The 18,904-nt window shown below is 39.6% G+C and overlaps 1 protein-coding gene across 28 annotated transcripts in view; it reads right to left on the bottom strand.

The window, feature by feature from the left end:
* DST (dystonin) overlaps positions 1–18,904 on the bottom strand; it is a 535,648-nt gene that overhangs the window by 178,707 nt on the left and 338,037 nt on the right. For 22 of the 28 annotated variants that reach the window (XM_075598122.1, XM_075598131.1, XM_075598128.1 and 19 more), the window contains 4 exons: positions 9,128–9,216; positions 8,094–8,229; positions 1,985–7,303; positions 1,213–1,353 (listed from right to left, as the gene is read on the bottom strand). In XM_075598122.1, the coding sequence (XP_075454237.1) occupies positions 1,213–1,353; positions 1,985–7,303; positions 8,094–8,229; positions 9,128–9,216 (5,685 nt within the window). The remainder of the gene's footprint in view (positions 1–1,212; positions 1,354–1,984; positions 7,304–8,093; positions 8,230–9,127; positions 9,217–18,904) is intronic. The other 6 variants (XM_075598142.1, XM_075598144.1, XM_075598150.1 and 3 more) reach the window with 1 other exon arrangement.

Raw genomic sequence — 18,904 nt, 5'->3', positions numbered from 1 at the left:
TACTTTTTAATATTGTAACATTAGTATTACTAATACTACTAAACTTTTGCTAAATGTTAGCCTGTTTAATGCATTTACTACCGCAGTGAAATCCAAAACTAGACTCGCACTTTTATCCTAAAAAGCACTTATTGCACGTGTGATTAAAAGTAACATGCTGCAGCAGAAGTTCTGTATTGGCAATCTAAACTACAGTGAAAAGAAAGCTTATTTAAACCTCAGAGTGTGTATTCTACCTGTGCCTGTGTATGCTTTATTCAGAAACTGATCAAGCCTGCATTCTCTGCGTATTTCAAGCTTAGCGAATAAGGAGAAAAATTGATGGTGAGAGCACAGCCTTTTCCCCATTGCACATGCAAGCTTTGCAAAATTGTTTTGTGACCCAAACCCTGTGAATCTACAAAAAGTCATATGGGCAATACCCAGTGATGTAAAAATAATGAAAGCAAAATCAGCATTAATTGCCACAAAGGCGTACAGCCTGATGCGGCTCCCCAAGAGCTGCTCCCCTCTGCACAGGACCAGAGTGCTAAGGGTTAATATATGCTTGTACTTTGTGGAACATCAACCCAACCCACTGCAATGTAAATGAGCCAAGAGGACACAAAGAACTTTGTGTTCACAGCTGCATTGAATCTCAACCACCCCTGTGTACATCTGCGTTGCCCCAAAGGCGGACAGGCTGATGGGGCTCCCCAAGAGCTGCTCTCCTCTGAACAGGACCAGTGTGCTATGGATTAACATTTGCTTTTACTTTGTGGAACGTCAACCCCACCCACAGGAATGTTAATGAGCCAAGAAGACAAAGAACGTCATATTCACAGCTGCATTGAATCTCAACCATCCCAGTGTACATCTGCGTTGCCCCAAAGGCAGACAGCCTTTGGCGCAGCCAAAGGGTGTGAGCCGTTCGCTGCCGTTCGCTGATGGTTGGTGATGTTAAAGTGATGTTAAAGCTGCTCTATTTCAATCTGAAACTCACAAGCCCTTTATCCCCTTTACCCAATTTTCCAACTCTATCTGTCCATGAAATATCTGTGAATTGACTCTATAACCCTGTTCTTTTAATGTAAACATGTATTTTTTATAACTGTGCCCAGGACATACTTGAAAACAAGAGGTAACTCTCAATGTATTACTTCCTGGTAAAACATTTTTATAAATAAATAAAAAATACAATTGAAAATGCAATCAAAAGTGGTCCCCAGATACCTTGAGCTTTTCAAGCTGTATTTTTAATGTTTCCAAGTTGTCACTGATGGGCGGTAGGCTATTTAAGTGAAACTTCAAATCCTGAACAAGTGTCAAAAGTTCACACAATTTCTGAGTAGAGTGGCATAATTCTTTAGGTACCTAAAATATTTAGAAAAGAATATATAAATCAATACAGTACATGAAACAAGACTCTTAAGTAAAATGTTATACTGCTTAAAGAGATGTGAGCTAGTTCACCAGTAAGTAGTCGAACCTTAGGCCTTAGCATGAGTTATTGATGATCAATGCACAGCACGTGAATATCGGGAATTATATTAAAAAGAAGCAGAATTCTTAGAAACATTTTGGTTCAGGGTCTGAAAACAAGCCTTAAAAAATAGTTAAACTGTAGAATGATTATTAGAAACGCTAAAGTACTTCGTATTATCTTCATACTATACTTTAACCACTGATTAAAACCCTAGGGTCAGAAGGATTTAATATTGGCGTGCAGTGGTATAAGAAACCATAACGTCACTAAGGGCTATATACACTAAGAAATGCTAAGCTGCAATTTTTGCCATAATGTGCTTTCGTCTTAGCATCATTTAGTACAGTAAATATGGTTTGAAATGTACTATATAATTATGGTTGTTTTTGCTTGGTTTTACGTCTGCATTGGCAACAATTGTTAAAATGAACACATGGGTATTTAAGCTGTCCTTTAATATTCATACATGTTCACACATTAAAAGGGCATTCTGTTGCATGTTTGTCAATGAGTACTTACTTTGTCTGTTAAACTGCATTCAAGAACTTCTTTCATTTTAGGTATATTTACAGGATTGCCTTGAGATATGTTTAATGTTTCAGGTCCGTCACCTTGAGATTTCTCCTCAGTATTTATTTGCTCTGGAACTGGATTCTTTGCCATATCTTCTGCCCCACACAGTGGTTGTATAGATTTGTAGTCTTGGTAGATTTTATTCACTGTTGGATCGTCAGTTTGTCTTTCTAAGCTCTCAGATTTGCAGGAAAAAACGATCCTCTCATTTGGAAAAAGACCTTTGTTTAAATTAATCATTAGTTCTTCTAACTTGTCAGCATTTTCAACATCAGGAAGAATGTGAAAGATTTGCTCAAGTTGGGAAGAGATTAGTTTAGGGTGATTGGGTTCCAACACTTGCTGTTCTTCAAAGGTAGCGTCATCGCTGTCTGTTATTAGTGTCTCTGCTGTTTTCTGATTAGTGTGGACTTGAATAAAATCAAGGGAGCTGTCAGAACCGTGTTTATCAGGTAAAAGAAAGCTCTCATTGTCACGGGTCTTTTCTCCATGTGTGGAACTGACCTCATGAATATCATTGTCCTTTTCACTATAATCTAACTGTTGTAGTGATCCATTCTCTTCTTGTGTTTTACCGTTCAATCCAATCACTTCCTGCATTAGTATATATGAGTTAGAAGGACATTCACCTTGCTCATCACTTTCACCTACATTTCCTTTCAGAATTTTTAGTTCCTCTTCAATCAGTGTATTATTGTGTGCTTTGGGAGATGGTGATAATTGATTATTATTTACGGGTTCCTTTTTAACTTGCGCTGAGGTTGTATTTCTTTTTTCTCCACTCAAGTTTGACTTATAAATGTCTAGTTCGCCATCACTTGCAGAGATTGGCATAAAGGCATGAGAGTCACTTAAGTATTCCCCGAGGAAAGATGAGTCTTTATTTTCCTTTATCAGCCAGTTTCCTGTATTCTCTTCTGTCCGTTTATTCATCTGAATTGTATGGCCATCAACTGCATCATGACTACTAATATTTGTAACAAACGCCCCCGACTTTACCTCGGGTTCTACTATTCCTGTAACGGAGAGCCCAGAGCATAGAGAACTGGAATCTATTGGTAATGTTTCATTTGAGTCATCTCTAGCATCAGATATAGCAGACTTGTGCCCAACAAAAATACCAACATTTTCTTCCAAAGAACAAGATTCCTCTCTGGAAGGTTGCTTTATGTGAATGGCTCCTACACACCCTTTTAAGTAACTTGCTAAATCACCAATTTCGTTAGTATTTTCCGGATCTATATGAGCAGAAATATTACAGGTTTCCATAGAAGTTCCAATTACAGCTCTACAGGTACTTGACACCAAGTCATCATTGCAAGTTTTATTGACAGTTGAATCGAAGATGACATTGAGGTTATCAATATGAATAGGACTTTTGGTTGGAAATTGAGCAATGTTATCTTTATCTGCAGCTATTCCTGAAAACTCTTTCGTTTCTTCAAGATTTTCAATAATTTTGCATATTTCATTGTCATTGGCTGTGGAAAACAGATTGCCCTCAAAAAAGTTGTTGGACAAAACTTTGATTTCAATAAGACTTAAATCATTAGGTGTGCATTTGACTTCTTTATCAACTGTTAATTCAGTGTAATCTATGTTTTCTTGAATTGTTTCTTCACGATTTGACTGGTTGTCATCTGGTAAATCAGTATCGCACTTTTTATCAGTTATACAAGTGTTTGACTCAGACTGTTCTTCTCTGCAGAGTTTGCTTATGTCGACAATATGTATTTTATCTGCACCTGGCAGAACAGGCTTAGAAATGATATTAGATGCATTGCTAGAAAATGTCTGTCCTGTGTGAGATGTGTGCTCTGCTCTTGCAACTTCCTCTTTAGATATGTGATGGGTTACAGTGTCATTTCTGGTACTTTCACTTGCTTCTTCCTTGTAATGCTGCTTGTGTATCCCGTTACATTCTTCCACCTGTTCATCTTTTGAATCAACCAGCTGCTCAGAATGTTCACAGGTGAGATGTACAGTATTACCTTCATTCATCAATTCAGAATGATTGAAGTTATGAAATGTTTCAATTGTAGTCTCATCATTTGTATCACAGTCATTATTTCTTTGAAATTCACAGTCCATTTCATCAGCAAGTTTGTTATCGCTTGATTTGTTGCTCAGAGAGCAGAGAAAATAGGTATTTTCATCAATTTGGTAGGCCTGATTATGTTCATTTTGGTAATCTTTATTAATATCATAGTCCTCATCACTGCTGGTCTCATCACTAACTTGGCAGTCAATATCAATTTCACTACAACTGCCCTCACTGAACTCATCCTCCTTTTCCACTTTATGTGCAAACTTAACAGCAACATATTTTGTGTTATCCTTCATTTTGTCTTCTTCCACCCCAGGTTCAGATTCCTCTTTTCCATGAGTGTTCCGGTCACATGCGTCTGCCACTGAATTCATTAAACTAACAGTGCCGTTCATATTTAAAGATCTTTCTTTAAGCGGCATATTCTGCACTTCCAAGCAGGTGGTGGTTTCTGCTTCCTCTTCAAGTATAGTTTCCAGAAATTGCCTCTCCTTTAGCATGTCCATCGTATCAGCATCAATGTCACAGAAAAAATCTTCATCGGAGCTTGTGTCTGTATCTGTGAAAGTCGGTGTTCTGTCTTCAACATTGATTTCTCTAACTCCTTGCATTTGCTCCAGGATATCGTCATTCTGAGTAATGTCCCCAACATCATCTTCACTTTCATCTTCTTCAAGACTCGATGTATCATAATCACAGATGGCTTGAAGGTTTTCACAAACATTGGCACTCATTTCAAGAGGATGCCCTCTTTTGTAATCAATATCAAATGCAGGTTGAGCTTCATTGGTATTCGCGTTATCTATGTACTTTTGTGCTTGGAGTGTGTTATCGTTCATATCATCACTGCTATTACATGTGAGGAGTTCATCTTCCTGATTAGATGGCGTAATGTAGCCATCATTATCACTATTACTATCTTCATGTTGTGGTGTGTCATAATCACTGTTGTTGCAACTGCTTTCAGGACAGTCACTATCATTTAGGTGAAAAATGTGTTCCACTTCATCAGAATGAAGAGAATTACTTTCCACCAAATAAACTTGATTCTCTGATTCCTCTCCAGAATGTTTAATGCTGGATGTGAGTTGAATGTCTCTGTTAACAATATGCTGGTCTGCGGCTTGAACATTTCCATCTGAAACGCTGTGATCATATATGACAGAAACATAATTACCCTGTATACAAGAATGTGATCTGTTGTCTATTGCATTCATTTCATTATCTGGTATGTCCAGAATATTCTCCGTTACATTAAAAGACTTTGACTCATCAATGTTTGCTTCAAGTGCTGCGCAAAGTTCAGAGTCCTGTTTGCTGGAGGCATTAACTTCTTTGAAATCTTTACACAGTTCAGATTTAATATCATCTTTGTGCTCATTTTCAGTATCATCTAAATGTTCAATTTCAAATTGTTCCAATTGCTTACTTTCAACTTCTTTTTCATGGTCAAAAAAAGCTATGTTTGCTGTATTTCCCAAAGAAGATTCTAAAGTGCTACATTTATTTTCACTGGTATAACTGCTGGCTGTATCATTTACTTGACGTTGTGATTGCTTAATGTACTTATTGGCCAAATCAGTTCCTGTTGCAGCGAGGTTAGTTTTTGCTGTGTCTGCTGCAACGGCATTGTTATCTTCATTCAACTGTGAGATAGTTTCCGAACTACCTTGTGTATCTGTATATTCACTGTCCAGCCCCGAAACTGAAGAAGAATTTAAATGCGGGTCATTATAATAGTCACCAACACTGGTGAATTCTTCATCAGATGCCCAAGTTGTGCCTACCATATTCTCAGATTCAAGAAGCATGCCAACAGCTTCATCAAGGTCTCCATCAAACAGCAGAAGTCTTTCTCCAGTATTTGCGTCAATATAACTGTTTATCATGAGATATGAAAGGAATAACTGCTTTGTATGTTCTGGGTTATGAGTCAATGGCTCTTCCGATTCTAAACCTTGCTTTTCAGATAATTCATTAAATCTAGAAGTATGGGATTCATAGGAAGACGTCCATTTTAAGGCATGTTTGCAGGATGATTCCAGCACATCTATGTTTGGCATTTTATCATGTAATTGCAGGTTGCTCAGAACACAAGCCGTGTTATTTTCTATTACACCTAACTGAGCAGCTATATTCAGGCGAAGAATCTCAGATGTTTCAGGAATATATAACCCAGCTATTTTTTGCCTGTTGCTTAGGATTTTGTGTGCTAATTCAGAAGAAATCATCCCTTGCTGCAAAGATGTTGATATGGGAAAAATTTCACTGGTGTCTGGCCATATAAGACCAATGAATCCTCTTTGTGCCTCAAGAACCAACAGGGCACTACTGTAGGATATTAAGTTGCACTGAACAGCTTCATCCACAGTTAAATATTTGCCCGTAGATGGGCAAAGGATTCCGCCATTCTGAATCTGTTGCGTTAGGATACCACAAATGGTGCTCTGATCAATTATTCCTTGCTCTAGGGATTCTTCAAGTGTCATTCTTTTTCCAGAGTCTGGATCAATTATTCCCCCAGAAAAAATTTGAGCTCCAAGCAACTTAAACATGATTTCCCGCTCCATAATCCCTTCATGAGCTGCTCTCAAAACACTTATCTTCCTTCCAGATTTTAATGTAATTTTACCCTTCTCCTGTGCATTAATTGGTAGAAATCGCATTCCTGTTGGTTTATTTATGACAGTTCTTTGCAAGATCTCTATTAGCGTAAGCTTCTCCGCTGTGACGGGATCAATGAGATCTTTGCCCATTTTTTGTCTTTCTAGCAGTTTTGAAAAGAACGGTGTAGAAATTAGATTTCTCTGGAAGAGTTTATTCAAGTTCATTTGCTCTCCTGTGCCAGGCACATACAGGCATCCACAAGAAAGTAAAGTGTCAATCATTTTAACTGCCAAAGTCTCTGAAATTAACCCCTCGTCAAAAGCAGCTATTATTGGAAAGTCAGCAGAAGATCGAGATGAAATTAGCTTTTTGGCGTTTGATAGTTCCTGAAGTCGTATTGAAATTTGTTCATCAATAAGTGTATTATTTATAGCGTCTTCAAGATCAAAACACATCCTTAGGTCTGGTGAAATGATCCCTGAAACAATCAGCTGCATCTCAAGTAGCATAATTCCTGTTTCATAATCAACAAGACCTTGTAGAATAGATTGATATATAGAATATACTGCCCCGGTTGCTTCATCAATGGTTCCAGATATAACCTTATCCACCTAAAATGGTATTAAAAAAAGATCATTAAGTGATTTGTTCAACATTGTTAACATGCAAATATTATTTATGTAAAAAATGTCTTGCATAGAAAAGGTACTTACCAGACACGGAAACTGTTGAGAATATTAGCAGCTCAAATGTGCAAATGATTTATGTCAGTATCTCGACAGCAAAGGTGACACAAGCTTTGAATTCAACATGCAGCTGTGACCTAAAACTCGGCTTCTGAACATGTCAAGTGGGTTAGTGAGAAAATTGATGAATACAGGGAGAAAATACACCTGCAAAGCAAACCATCATGCTATAGTATCTGTGAAGGTTAGAAAAGGAAGCATGTGACACAGAAACCCATGCTATTCATGTTTACAGCATACTGTATAAACCACACCCGATGAAACAAACTGTTAGGGAAAAAGACAGAATGATGACTTTTGAAGAAGCATTGGTAGCTAAGGTGTACGTACCGATACTACAACTCCAGAACACACATTTGCAATATTTTAATATCCCCTAAAACACATTCAGAGACAGTTAAGAGAAAAGCAGGAAGCATTTCATGTATCTCTGAACATTCAGCCATCGGAGGATTGTCTGTGTTCTATAGTGAACAAGTTAATGTTTAAATGCATCAAATTGTAAACCACAATGTGCACAAAGGAACCAAACTAAATGTACAAAACATTATTGCTTCAATTGGATTAATATTATTCCAACACCATGCCACAAAACACACAGATTGCACAAATGGCTCATTTTAAAGAAATAAAACCGTTCAGAAGTTGTCATCACCTTCTGTTCCACCAGTTTGTCTACCAAATCCTTAGCTTCCTGTTGTTGTCTCTCATACTCTGTAGATAAAACACACTGGCCTTCTTGCAATGCTTTCACTTGTTTTTCAATTTCTAATCTCTCCATTTCTGTCATTCTGAGAAGAAAAAGAAAACAATGCTCTATGTAATGTCTTCAGATGTCTATATCCTTCAAGGCAAACATCAAAATATATTCCTGGAAAAAAAGTCGTTATTGGTGACCATGGCATTTGCATAAGGTAGATAAGTCACCTAGCAGCAGCTACAGTGGGTGATTTAAAAATAATGTACTGTATGTACAGCACATTTTCTAAAATGTTTCAAAAGAACCCAAAAACCACTCACCGGATCATTTGCCTCAGAGGGGCGATGTATCAATATGTCTGCAGTACAAGACTAGGGCAAAAGCGTATACCATATGCGACACACCAAAAAGTCAAATTCAAAGCCTAATTTTGTAGTGAAACATGTGCCTGCAAGTCTATTCGCTATTTATATGTTTGAATAAGTCGACTGAAGACGATGTAATGGATTATTTTGGTTGAAAAACATTTGTCTTTTTATTTTAGGAATCTCAAAATATAAAGATTGCTTTCTTTTGCAAACAATTACATCATACTGTAGTTTGAGTCCATTGGAGAAAGCACACAAGCAAGTTGGTTTGGCTTTTGGTTGAAGTTTGGTGTCCTTTAGCGTCCTCCTACAACAGGGGTGGCCAACTTCAGTCCTCAAGGGCCACCAACCGGTCAGGTTTTCAGGATACCCCTGCTTCAGCACAGGTGGCTCAATTAGTGGCTCAGCCAAAGAATGAGCCACTGATTGAGCCACCTATGCTGAAGCAGGGATATCCTGAAAACCTGACCAGTTGGTGGCCCTTGAGGATTGGAGTCGTCCATCCCTGTCCTACAGCTTTAATTATGCAATGTCGTCTGTGTGTTTAAATGAGTTTTATAAAGTCTTCTAGTAAAATTACTGGATTTTTTCAAAGTGGTTTATACAAAATTCATGACGTACCTGTCACCGTGCTTAGCTAACAGCAACTGCAACGTTTGTAAAGCCCCTGACATTTCTTCCTGCTTGCTTGATATTTCATCACTGGAAATCTAAAATAAGAAAGCACACTTTCAGATATAAAATTACAGATGGCAATGTACTCTACATGCTGTAAATAGGGGGGTGCAAATTGTTGAGAATTTCCTGAAGGTAACTAAAATGAACAATACATTTTACACTTGAATGACTGAGCTGCGTTATATATGGGGTAGAACAGCTTTAAAACATTTACCGTGGACACATTCTAATTATTGTATTATCTCTTCTGCAAATGTATCTCAATCATGTCAGGACATGTCTCGTGCTCTTACAGTTTACACAACAGAAAACCATTGGCTAAAACAGGCGATGTCCCTCAAAAGCACGTCATCGTATTCATTAAACAGCTCTCTCATGTGTAAACTGTGTGGAAATGTGTTTTTAGGTAGTGACTTGGTTCCGGAAGTGCAATTACTTGCAATATGCCATTTTTTAAATGCAAATGAGGAAATCGCACCGATATTTATGTGGTATTGAATAAAGTGCAAGATTGCGAATATAAGGGAACATCTTCTGGGGTCGCACCCACCGAAGGGTGATTTTGTTAACAACACCAATAAATACATTGTACCCTTGTAGAATCTGCATCTAACCATGTTGTATAAATGTCCTGTCCCCTTTCTCCTCCCCACCCCTTTCATTTTTTGTACCTCTCCTACCCCCCATTTTTTAAAAACTATAATAAAAATTAAGTTAAAAAAAAGGGGGGTGAAATCTTGAACATTTTCCTCACTTTCCCTAGACTAAAAAACAGAGAGAAGGGAGGCACCAAAAGTGGTCTGCTTGTGAGATACGCCGGTCCCTGTAGGAGGGGGAAATATCCCTATTTGTTGTATATGTATGTTATTTGATAACAATAATCATGTTTTAATTGATTGCAGAGGCTCGTCTTCACCATTTTTTGAAGGAATTATCATTAAAATCTAACCTTTACTATTACATTACCCACAAGAATTTATATTCATACATGAACTGTTTCTGAGATGTGACACAATTTGGTCCTCACAAGGTTATCTAGGATTGGTATTATTTCAGGAAAAATGGGCATTCTGAAAATCTGCATTTGGTAATCGTTAGTTAACGTAACTATGGTATATACACTTTCACAAATGAAAAACAAAACTCAAATGGACTGCAGTTACAACATTTAAGTGAGAAATACCTGCTTGGTTTGGTTTTTCATGAAATGCTATGCTAAGCATGGTGCATAATGCTGATCATTTTATATTGAATTTTAAAAAAAAACTTTACGTAATCCCTTTTCTTACAATCAACACAAAACTTATTTTGTTTATCCAAAGCCAACATTTTTAGATGTGACTGCTACTGTAGTGCAGTTCAGGCCTTCTCAAATGTTTAAGTCCAAATTTTTAATGCTCAACAAAGTTGAAGATGTTTGCACAGCTGAGGCAGAGGAAAGCAAAGTAACTAGCACACAGTTATTTAAAACGCTTGCCCAATTATACAGGCCAGTGCCTGGGCTACAAATCTCCTACTTTACCACAGGAACTTAATGAAGTTTCTGCAAACGTTTCCACGGACAATAACATATCCAGTAGCTGTGTGGGTCCTTTCTTCCATGTACAGTAGTAACAAAGTAGAGAGAGGGAGTAGGTGGTATGATACCTTTTATTGGACCAACCTCCCAGGGTCCTTCATTGGATATGACAGAAATACAGAAAGTAAATATTATATACAGTGAATGTAAGAGGGATATCTGGTTGCAATTGATGATGCCAGGAAGTGGCAAATAAAATAAGGTAGAAACAGGTAGGTAACCTAGTGTGAAAATGAACAGGATAGTGTATGTATATAAATATCTATCTATATATATAAATCCACTGTAACTATTTTAATGTCTGGTTTTCTATATACAGAATGTTATCAGGGAATAGTGTTTATGTGAGTGTATATGCATGTATATATGCACTATTCCCTGGTAATAGTCTTTATATACTGTACCTAACCAGACATAAACTGTAATATACTTGTTGGCCCAATAAAAGGTATTATACCCCCTCATTCCTCTTCTTCCTTTGTTATAACATATCCACATGAAAGTTACATTGCTTACAGGCATATTGGAGGTGCGACTATTCCAAACAAACTTTGAGGAAAAATACTGAAAATCAAAGCAACTTTAACTCTGTTATTATTTTATTGGAAGTCAAATAACAAGACAACTGTGTCATACAGTACACTCACAGGAAACCTGTATCTTTAGCATTGCATGGTGAGCACACAGTAAGTAAGAGGTAACAATTCTGCATTGCAGGATTTTATGCATCATGAATCCTTTGACTTGTGGACGCCGGTGCTGTTGGATGTCCGGCATCGTGAGCAGATGTTCACTTGGAGTAGTGACCACGTGGTCAGAAGACATCTAAAGTGAAGGCTGGCTACACTACATCCCCTTTAAAGGCAATGGACGCTATTTATCCCAGCTGCAAATGATGGGCAAACAATCTGTACCAAGAGTCGCCAGAAGACTAAGCACTACTTCCCAGATAGGTGAACAAAAATTATCAAAAAAGGCAAAAGGAGAGCATTCCCATGTAAAAAAATGAAGCTAATTTTTTTATCAACATGGATCCAAACAGGATACATAGGCAATGATTCCCCCACCTGCACGTTTCGAGCGTTAGCTCTTTTTCAAGGTGTATGAGATATACAGAAATAGTAAAACATTTATACCTGCTCAGATTGTTTATAAACTAAACAATCTGTACCGCCTGCATCAGATGATTTAATAGAAGTGCAGGGAAATTATGACAAAATAAATTTGGTGCAGATTTTGTGCTCCATTTTTGCCATGATTTTGCAGCTGGAACACGTTGATAATATTTAAAGAATGCGCTGTTCTAGAACAATCGTGAACCACAGTACTCCGTAATAAGCTTTTCTGGATTACAACCTACTGAAGACAGTATGATTTCAAGCCTAAATAAAAGATGCTATATTGTCTATATACATACAGTATACAGTACATTCAGCGTGTAACTAGTTAAAAAAGTAATTAAGTTAGAAATTATATTGGAAAATGATTAGCTGCCTCTACAAATATAAAAAGATAAATCCGTCTGAAGACAGGCAGGTGTAGAAATGCTTTATGAGGTTTAAGAAACTTTGTATGTTTAATGTCTGCCGAGTTGAATAGTATATGGTCTTGAGTTTGGAATCAAAGGTTAGCTAAATAGTTAGTTAGTAGTAAAAGACAATACAATAGAGAGGAACATAGTTAATTCTAGAGTTACTTAGTGACAGAACAAAGAGTGTTTACTAAATCAATGTAAATATTGCTAAATGAAGAAACAGTGTTCTAATGTTGACTATTGACTACGAAGAATGGGCTGACACTGAGAAACACAGGGATTGCTAAAATGTATAAAGATTGCATTTGGATTTATAGAATTCAGAACCATTTAACACCAAGCTAAGAACAAGCAAGCTAAAGATTCTCCACTCTATAACTAAATCCTATATACCTGAATGATGTAACTGACTGAGATTATGCTGTAAAAGATGTTTTCTATTGTCTCTGAATAAATTGAGAAAAGAGCCGGTTTGTGGATTATTTGATATATATTGAAAGGTGGGACATTTATTTGCACCCATCTAATAAGCAAATCTTCACCAACCAGTGTCATAAGTCTCATCACACATTAAATATTTTCCTCATAACTCTGGGGAAGAAAATATAGATATCTCAATCCTTTTACTGTAAATGGAATTTGGCATTATTTAATGTGTATAAAAGTTTAAACATACTGTATTAAGATTTTATAAGACGGTACAGCCTTCCTTTATAAAAGCTAAGAATAGTATAAAAAATACAGCAAGCACAATGCTAGTTCTATAGGGAGAGATACTGGTAAGAGAGGCAGCAATGCCACTTTATAGATCATTGATAAGACTGGAGACCATATCTCTAGCACAACAAAAATAAAGTAGATTGTTCAAACAAGAGTTACTAAAATGGTACATCATGAAATACAGTAATAAAGGGTTTCAATATGTACAGCTTGAAGGAGAGAAGGGAAGGGGGATATGATTGAAACTTTCAAGTATATAACATCTTAGTAACATTGGCAAGGTCTGCACTTGTCTCTGTTACTCTACTGCGAAACTCTAATGCACGTTAGTATCCTCTCCAGTCTGGATTACTGTGATGTACTACTAACAGGTCTCCCTAACGCACAACGTTCTCCTTGGCAGTCTATCCAACATGCTGCAACTAGAATCATTTTGCTTTCTCCCAGAACAGTATCTGCTCATCTCCTCCTTAAATTTCTCTCCTGATTTCCCATCAAGTTACGGATTACTGACACAGATCTCCTCAAATTTAAGGTTCTCTACTTGTCTGCTCCTCCCTACATATCGGCTTTGGTTTCTCACTCTGCCCCTGCTTGTGTATTTCGCTTTGCTCATTCTGTAACGGTCTCCTTTCCACCACTTCCACCTCTACTTGCTCGGTCACATATCTTAACACACCACTTAGATTGTAAGCTCTCTAGGACATGGACTCCCTTTCCTATTGTCTGATTGTATTATTTATTGCACTTATTATATTATAGGTTTCAGTATAGTGTTGTCTCTGGTACATTGTTCGTGCTATTTAAATAAAAAATATACATAAAGAGATTCAACAAGGTAGAGAAGGAAAGCATATTTCAGATAAAAGAGTCAGAATGAGAGGCCATGCTCTGGAACTGGACGGCGGCAGGATCTGGGGAAACGTAAGGAAGTATGTCTTCATTGAATGGGTGGTGGATTCGTGGAATAGCCTCCCAACAGAGGTACTGTAGTTGACGCTAATACAGAAAGATAATTCTTGGGATAGACATAAGGCTGTCCTAAATATGAAATAAAGCCAATAATCAAACAGGGTCTGAGTTTTCCATTAGAGAATAAAATGGACAGACATGGTGGGACAAGTGGTTCTGTCACAAATGGTTCTGCCAGCACGTTCTATATTTCTATGTTTACCTCTATCTGTTCAGCTTAACAAACTGCAATAGTACTGAATATACTTCTGTCCTTTTCAATAGCCTGCAGAACCATCTAAACAGGGAGTGGAAGGAGTTCTATTCATAGTTGGAAATCTCTGTTGCTAGTTGTTGAAATAGTCATAACATCAGTCAAAGGAAATAAGTATACAGTACAGTATGTATATTGTGTTTTTCTTCCATTGCTTAGTCCTTAACAGCAAAGCTGATTTCAGTCTTCATTTTAAATGATGTCACTAAAAACCACCAAGAATTGTACTTATTGGTTCTCATTCTAAACCTGCTCCTAGTTCTCTTGAGCCCTTCTGTCTTCTCTCATAATTTATACTCGTCTTTATGTCATTCCCTCCAGCATTGTTATTTTATTCCCTCCTTATTTTCTTTCCTCTCATGCTTCTCTTTAACTCAGACCCTCGTTTCTTATTTCTTGAATGCCCTCCAGTTTCTGTCTTCCATGAGCTCTCTCTCTCTCTCTTATTCCCCTTTACATCTCTTCTGCTTTTCTGTGTATATTTCATGCGCCGTTTTCCTGCTCTTATCCAGCTTTACCTTATCTCAAGTCTCTTTCACCAATTTTCTATAAGGTGGACAGCAAATAAAAATACCACCTGTGAGCACATATGCATGTCTCAGACAGGTCTGCAACCCTGCTTTTCCCCATTATCTCTTAGCATACAGTGCTTCCACTGTAGCTAGGAATTCTGGGCAATGACAAGCAAATGAGGTGTGTCACCTTTTGCTTCTTTTCCATTCTAACATGGATTGCAATAAGCTGATGCCTTTTGTACTACACAGTTTCTTCAGTACAGTCTGGGTTATAGAAGTGCTGCGCCAGGAAACATAGGCGAGAAAATGGTGAAAAGCAGGAATGCAGACCTGAGATGTGAATGTGCTCACAAGTGGTATTTTTATTTGCTGTGCACAGTATGGTGGAGGTTTTTTTTTTCCCCTTCCCTTTTTTACTCACCATAATTAATTTTGTGTCTAGTTATATACGGTGGAATTTGGAGCATCCTTTTTCCTATGCTGGCAGCATGTGGCTCATCAGGTAAAATGGTTTCCTGTGTCATGTAAGGTTCACTGAAATCTTCATTTCAAATAAGAACTTTTGGGGCTTCATGTTCATGGGAGCAAATATGGTTCCGGTTAATGTCTGGCTTGTGAACAGAAGGTATTTAATGTCATGTTTGATATGTTTGGTTTGAGTCACAGTGTCATTGCTAAGACATATTAAAGGGGTAAGAATGGTGCAGCGACTCCAGCGTTATGAAAGAACTTGAAGAAAATGCAAACTCTTTTTTAATGATGATTAAATGTGTAATTCTAAACTATGATTGTTGAGATAGGTTAACTAGTAGTGAATTTAACATTAATTGAAAAATTTACAGTGAGGAGCTTAAACAACAAATACAACATGTTTATTATTTGGACCCCCTTCTTATAAATTCACGTAGACCATATACCAAATCTGTTTCTGTTTCATACTTTCCCAGTAGCAATTAAATATATATATATATACATATATAATACTGTGGATCTGGGTTTTAAGCTTCATAAGTGTACTGTATGTCTGTTTAATGTTGCCCAATGCAAAAAATGGTCAATGCCGCACACCTACAGTATAACAAAAAACATTCAATACAAATACCGGTGTTCCTGGTCCAGGGATCTCTGCGTGGTAATCCTACTGAATCTAAATAGGTGGAAGGAACAAGGCACTATGGATTTCTTAAATACTGCACATTTATTGCCAATAGGTCGACGTGACATTTCGGCCTCACTAGGACTTTTGGTAAATGGCATTTACTCTTGAGAAAGTCCTAGTGAGACCGAAACATCACGTCGACCTATTGGCAATAAAGTTGCAGTATATAAGAAATCCAAGGTGCCTTGTTTCTTCCACCTGTTTAATGTTGCCCACATGACCTGAGCACTATACTTAATTGTGGAGTTATATAGTAGTTTACAGATTGCAAGACATGGTTATGAAGGTGAGTGACGACGTGGCCTCGGTATCCTGGGGCTTGGCAGCAAGTGCAGGATTGCATCATTTGCATGTGTTGATTGCTTGACCTGGGAGGTTTTATTGCCTTTATGGGGAAATCTGCATGCACACTGTATGTAACCGTATTCTGCATTAACCACAAAACAGACAGGACAACAGCGCCAATGTAAGGAGCTCGACAGCTGTAGTGAGAACACAGGACGAGGAGGCAATAATGATGTGACAACTACCAATGAAAGTAATGAGTGTGGGACCCGGCAGTGTTAGCTCACTGCTCAGTAACCCCTCTAAGGGCTCGTCCAGGGTGGCGCTGAGCGGGCGCGCACGCTCACGGTAGACACGTTGCGACAATGCACGTGTCCTGCGTGAGCGGACGCGCCTGCTCGGCGCTCAGCCGCTTGCCGAGCGTGGAAATTTGAATTTGCCGCTCGCAAGCGTGTCTCGTGAGCGATTCGCCCAATGAGGGCAAACCAGTTCCATGACGTAGAGGCTGCGCCCCCAGACGCGCGGGCGCACCTAGCCGGCCAGGAAAAGCACGGCAGAGGAGGGCGCAGCGCTGGAGCGCCAGCGCGCCTCTACCCACCAAGGACGAGGCCTCATGCATAACTTTTATACTAGCCTTATGTTCCCTATTTCCTTTTGGGGCACTTCTTTCCATAATTATACAGCAGGTACTCAATCAATAAGCCTTTGAGTATCTTAGCTCAAATTGTAATGTTAACCCTTTGCACTTCATAAAAAACGTATGGGTGAAGAAAGTGTACTGAATTAAAAGGAGAACAGGTGAAATGAAAAGAGGCTTTCTTCCAAAGCCACTATGAAATGATGACTCTTTCCCCAATATGACTACAGTATATTTACAATACTGCTATTTTAATAGCAACTCAACTGAGTGTTTTATATAAGCATGGCATGTCCTTTAATTTGTTTATGTTGAGTTCACATTTTTGTTAATCATCTTATAAAATGTATAGAAAACATCTTATTGATCGACAATGAAAAACTTTTCTACAATGAGAGAAAATTGCATCTATTCTGTAAACTCTCCTTTTTATACATCGGGATTATCACATTTCATGGACGTATGTATGAAAAGGAGAGTATAAAAAATAGATGCAATTTTCTCCCATTGTAAAATGTTTTTTTTTTTTAACTCAATTTTTATTAACATTTTTCGGGAGAGGGATAAATGGAGAAAATAAAAGATGGGGATTCTGTCTTGTAGAAATGTTTTAATTGTCGATCAATCAGATGTGTTCTATACATTTTATAAGATGATTAAAAAGGTAAGTGCACAAATAAGAACGGTGTTGTTTATTTTAAGATTTCTTTAAAAAGAAAAAAAAGATTGTTACTACAGTTCTCTCAGGGCGCCCCTAACCACAGCGCTCATCTGCGGAGGCACCCCACAACAGGACAGGGTCGCAGAACACAGGACAGAGAGACTGTCACAGGAGACAGAGATAGACAGTCAGAGGGGGAACCGGAGTCAGAGGGGACAGTGGAGTCAGAGGGGACAGGAGAGTCAGAGGGGACAGGGGAGTCAGAGGGGGCAGGAGAGTCAGAGGGGACAGGGGAGTCAGAGGGGACAGGGGAGTCAGAGGGGACAGGGGAGTCAGAGGGGGCAGGAGAGTCAGAGGGGGCAGGAGAGTCAGAGGGGGCAGGGGATTCAGAGGGGGCAAGGGAGTCAGAGGGGACAGGAGAGTCAGAGGGGACAGGAGAGTCAGAGGGGACAGGAGAAGTCAGAGGGGACAGGGGAAGTCAGAGGTGACAAGGGAGTCAGAGGGAGCAGGGGAGTCAGAGGGGGCAGGGGAGTCAGAGGAGGCAGGGGAGTTAGAGGGGGCAGGAGAGTCAGAGGGGACAGGGGAGTCAGAGGGGACAGGGGAGTCAGAGGGGGCAGGAGAGTCAGAGGGGACAGGGGAGTCAGAGGGGACAGGGGAGTCAGAGGGGGCAGGAGAGTCAGAGGGGGCAGGAGAGTCAGAGGGGACAGGAGAGTCAGAGGGGACAGGAGAGTCAGAGGGGGCAGGAGAGTCAGAGGGGGCAGGAGAGTCAGAGGGGACAGGAGAGTCAGAGGGGACAGGGGAGTCAGAGGGGGCAGGGGAGTCAGAGGGGGCAGGGGAGTCAGAGGGGACAAGGGAGTCAGAGGGGACAAGGGAGTCAGAGGGGACGGGGGGGTCAGAGGGGACAGGAGAGCAAGTGGGGGCAGGGAAGTCAGAGGGGACAGGGGAGTCAGAGGGGACAGGGGGGTCAGAGGGGACGGGGGGGTCAGAGGGGACAGGGGGGTCAGAGGGGACAGGAGAGCAAGTGGGGGCAGGGAAGTCAGAGGGGACAGGGAAGTCAGAGGGGACAGGGGGGTCAGAGGGGACGGGGGGGTCAGAGGGGCAGGGGAAGTCAGAGGGGGCAGGGGAGTCAGAGGGGACAGGAGAGCAAGTGGGGGCAGGGAAGTCAGAGGGGACAGGGGAGTCAGAGGGGACAGGAGGAGTCAGAGGGGGCAGGGGAGTCAGAGGGGACAAGGGAGTCAGAGGGGACAGGAGAGCAAGTGGGGGCAGGGAAGACAGAGGGGACAAGGGGAGTCAGAGGGGCAGGGGAGTCAGAGGGGACAAGGGATTCAGAGGGGACAGGGGAGAAAAGGGGGTCAGGGGAGTCAGAGGGGACATGAGAGCAAGTGGGGGTACGGGAGTCAGAGGG

The sequence above is a fragment of the Ascaphus truei genome, chromosome 4 (assembly GCF_040206685.1).
Source record: "Ascaphus truei isolate aAscTru1 chromosome 4, aAscTru1.hap1, whole genome shotgun sequence".
Lineage (NCBI taxonomy): Eukaryota > Metazoa > Chordata > Amphibia > Anura > Ascaphidae > Ascaphus > Ascaphus truei.
Note: the sequence above shows the minus strand (reverse complement) of the source record. Positions and strands in the feature narration are given on the sequence as shown.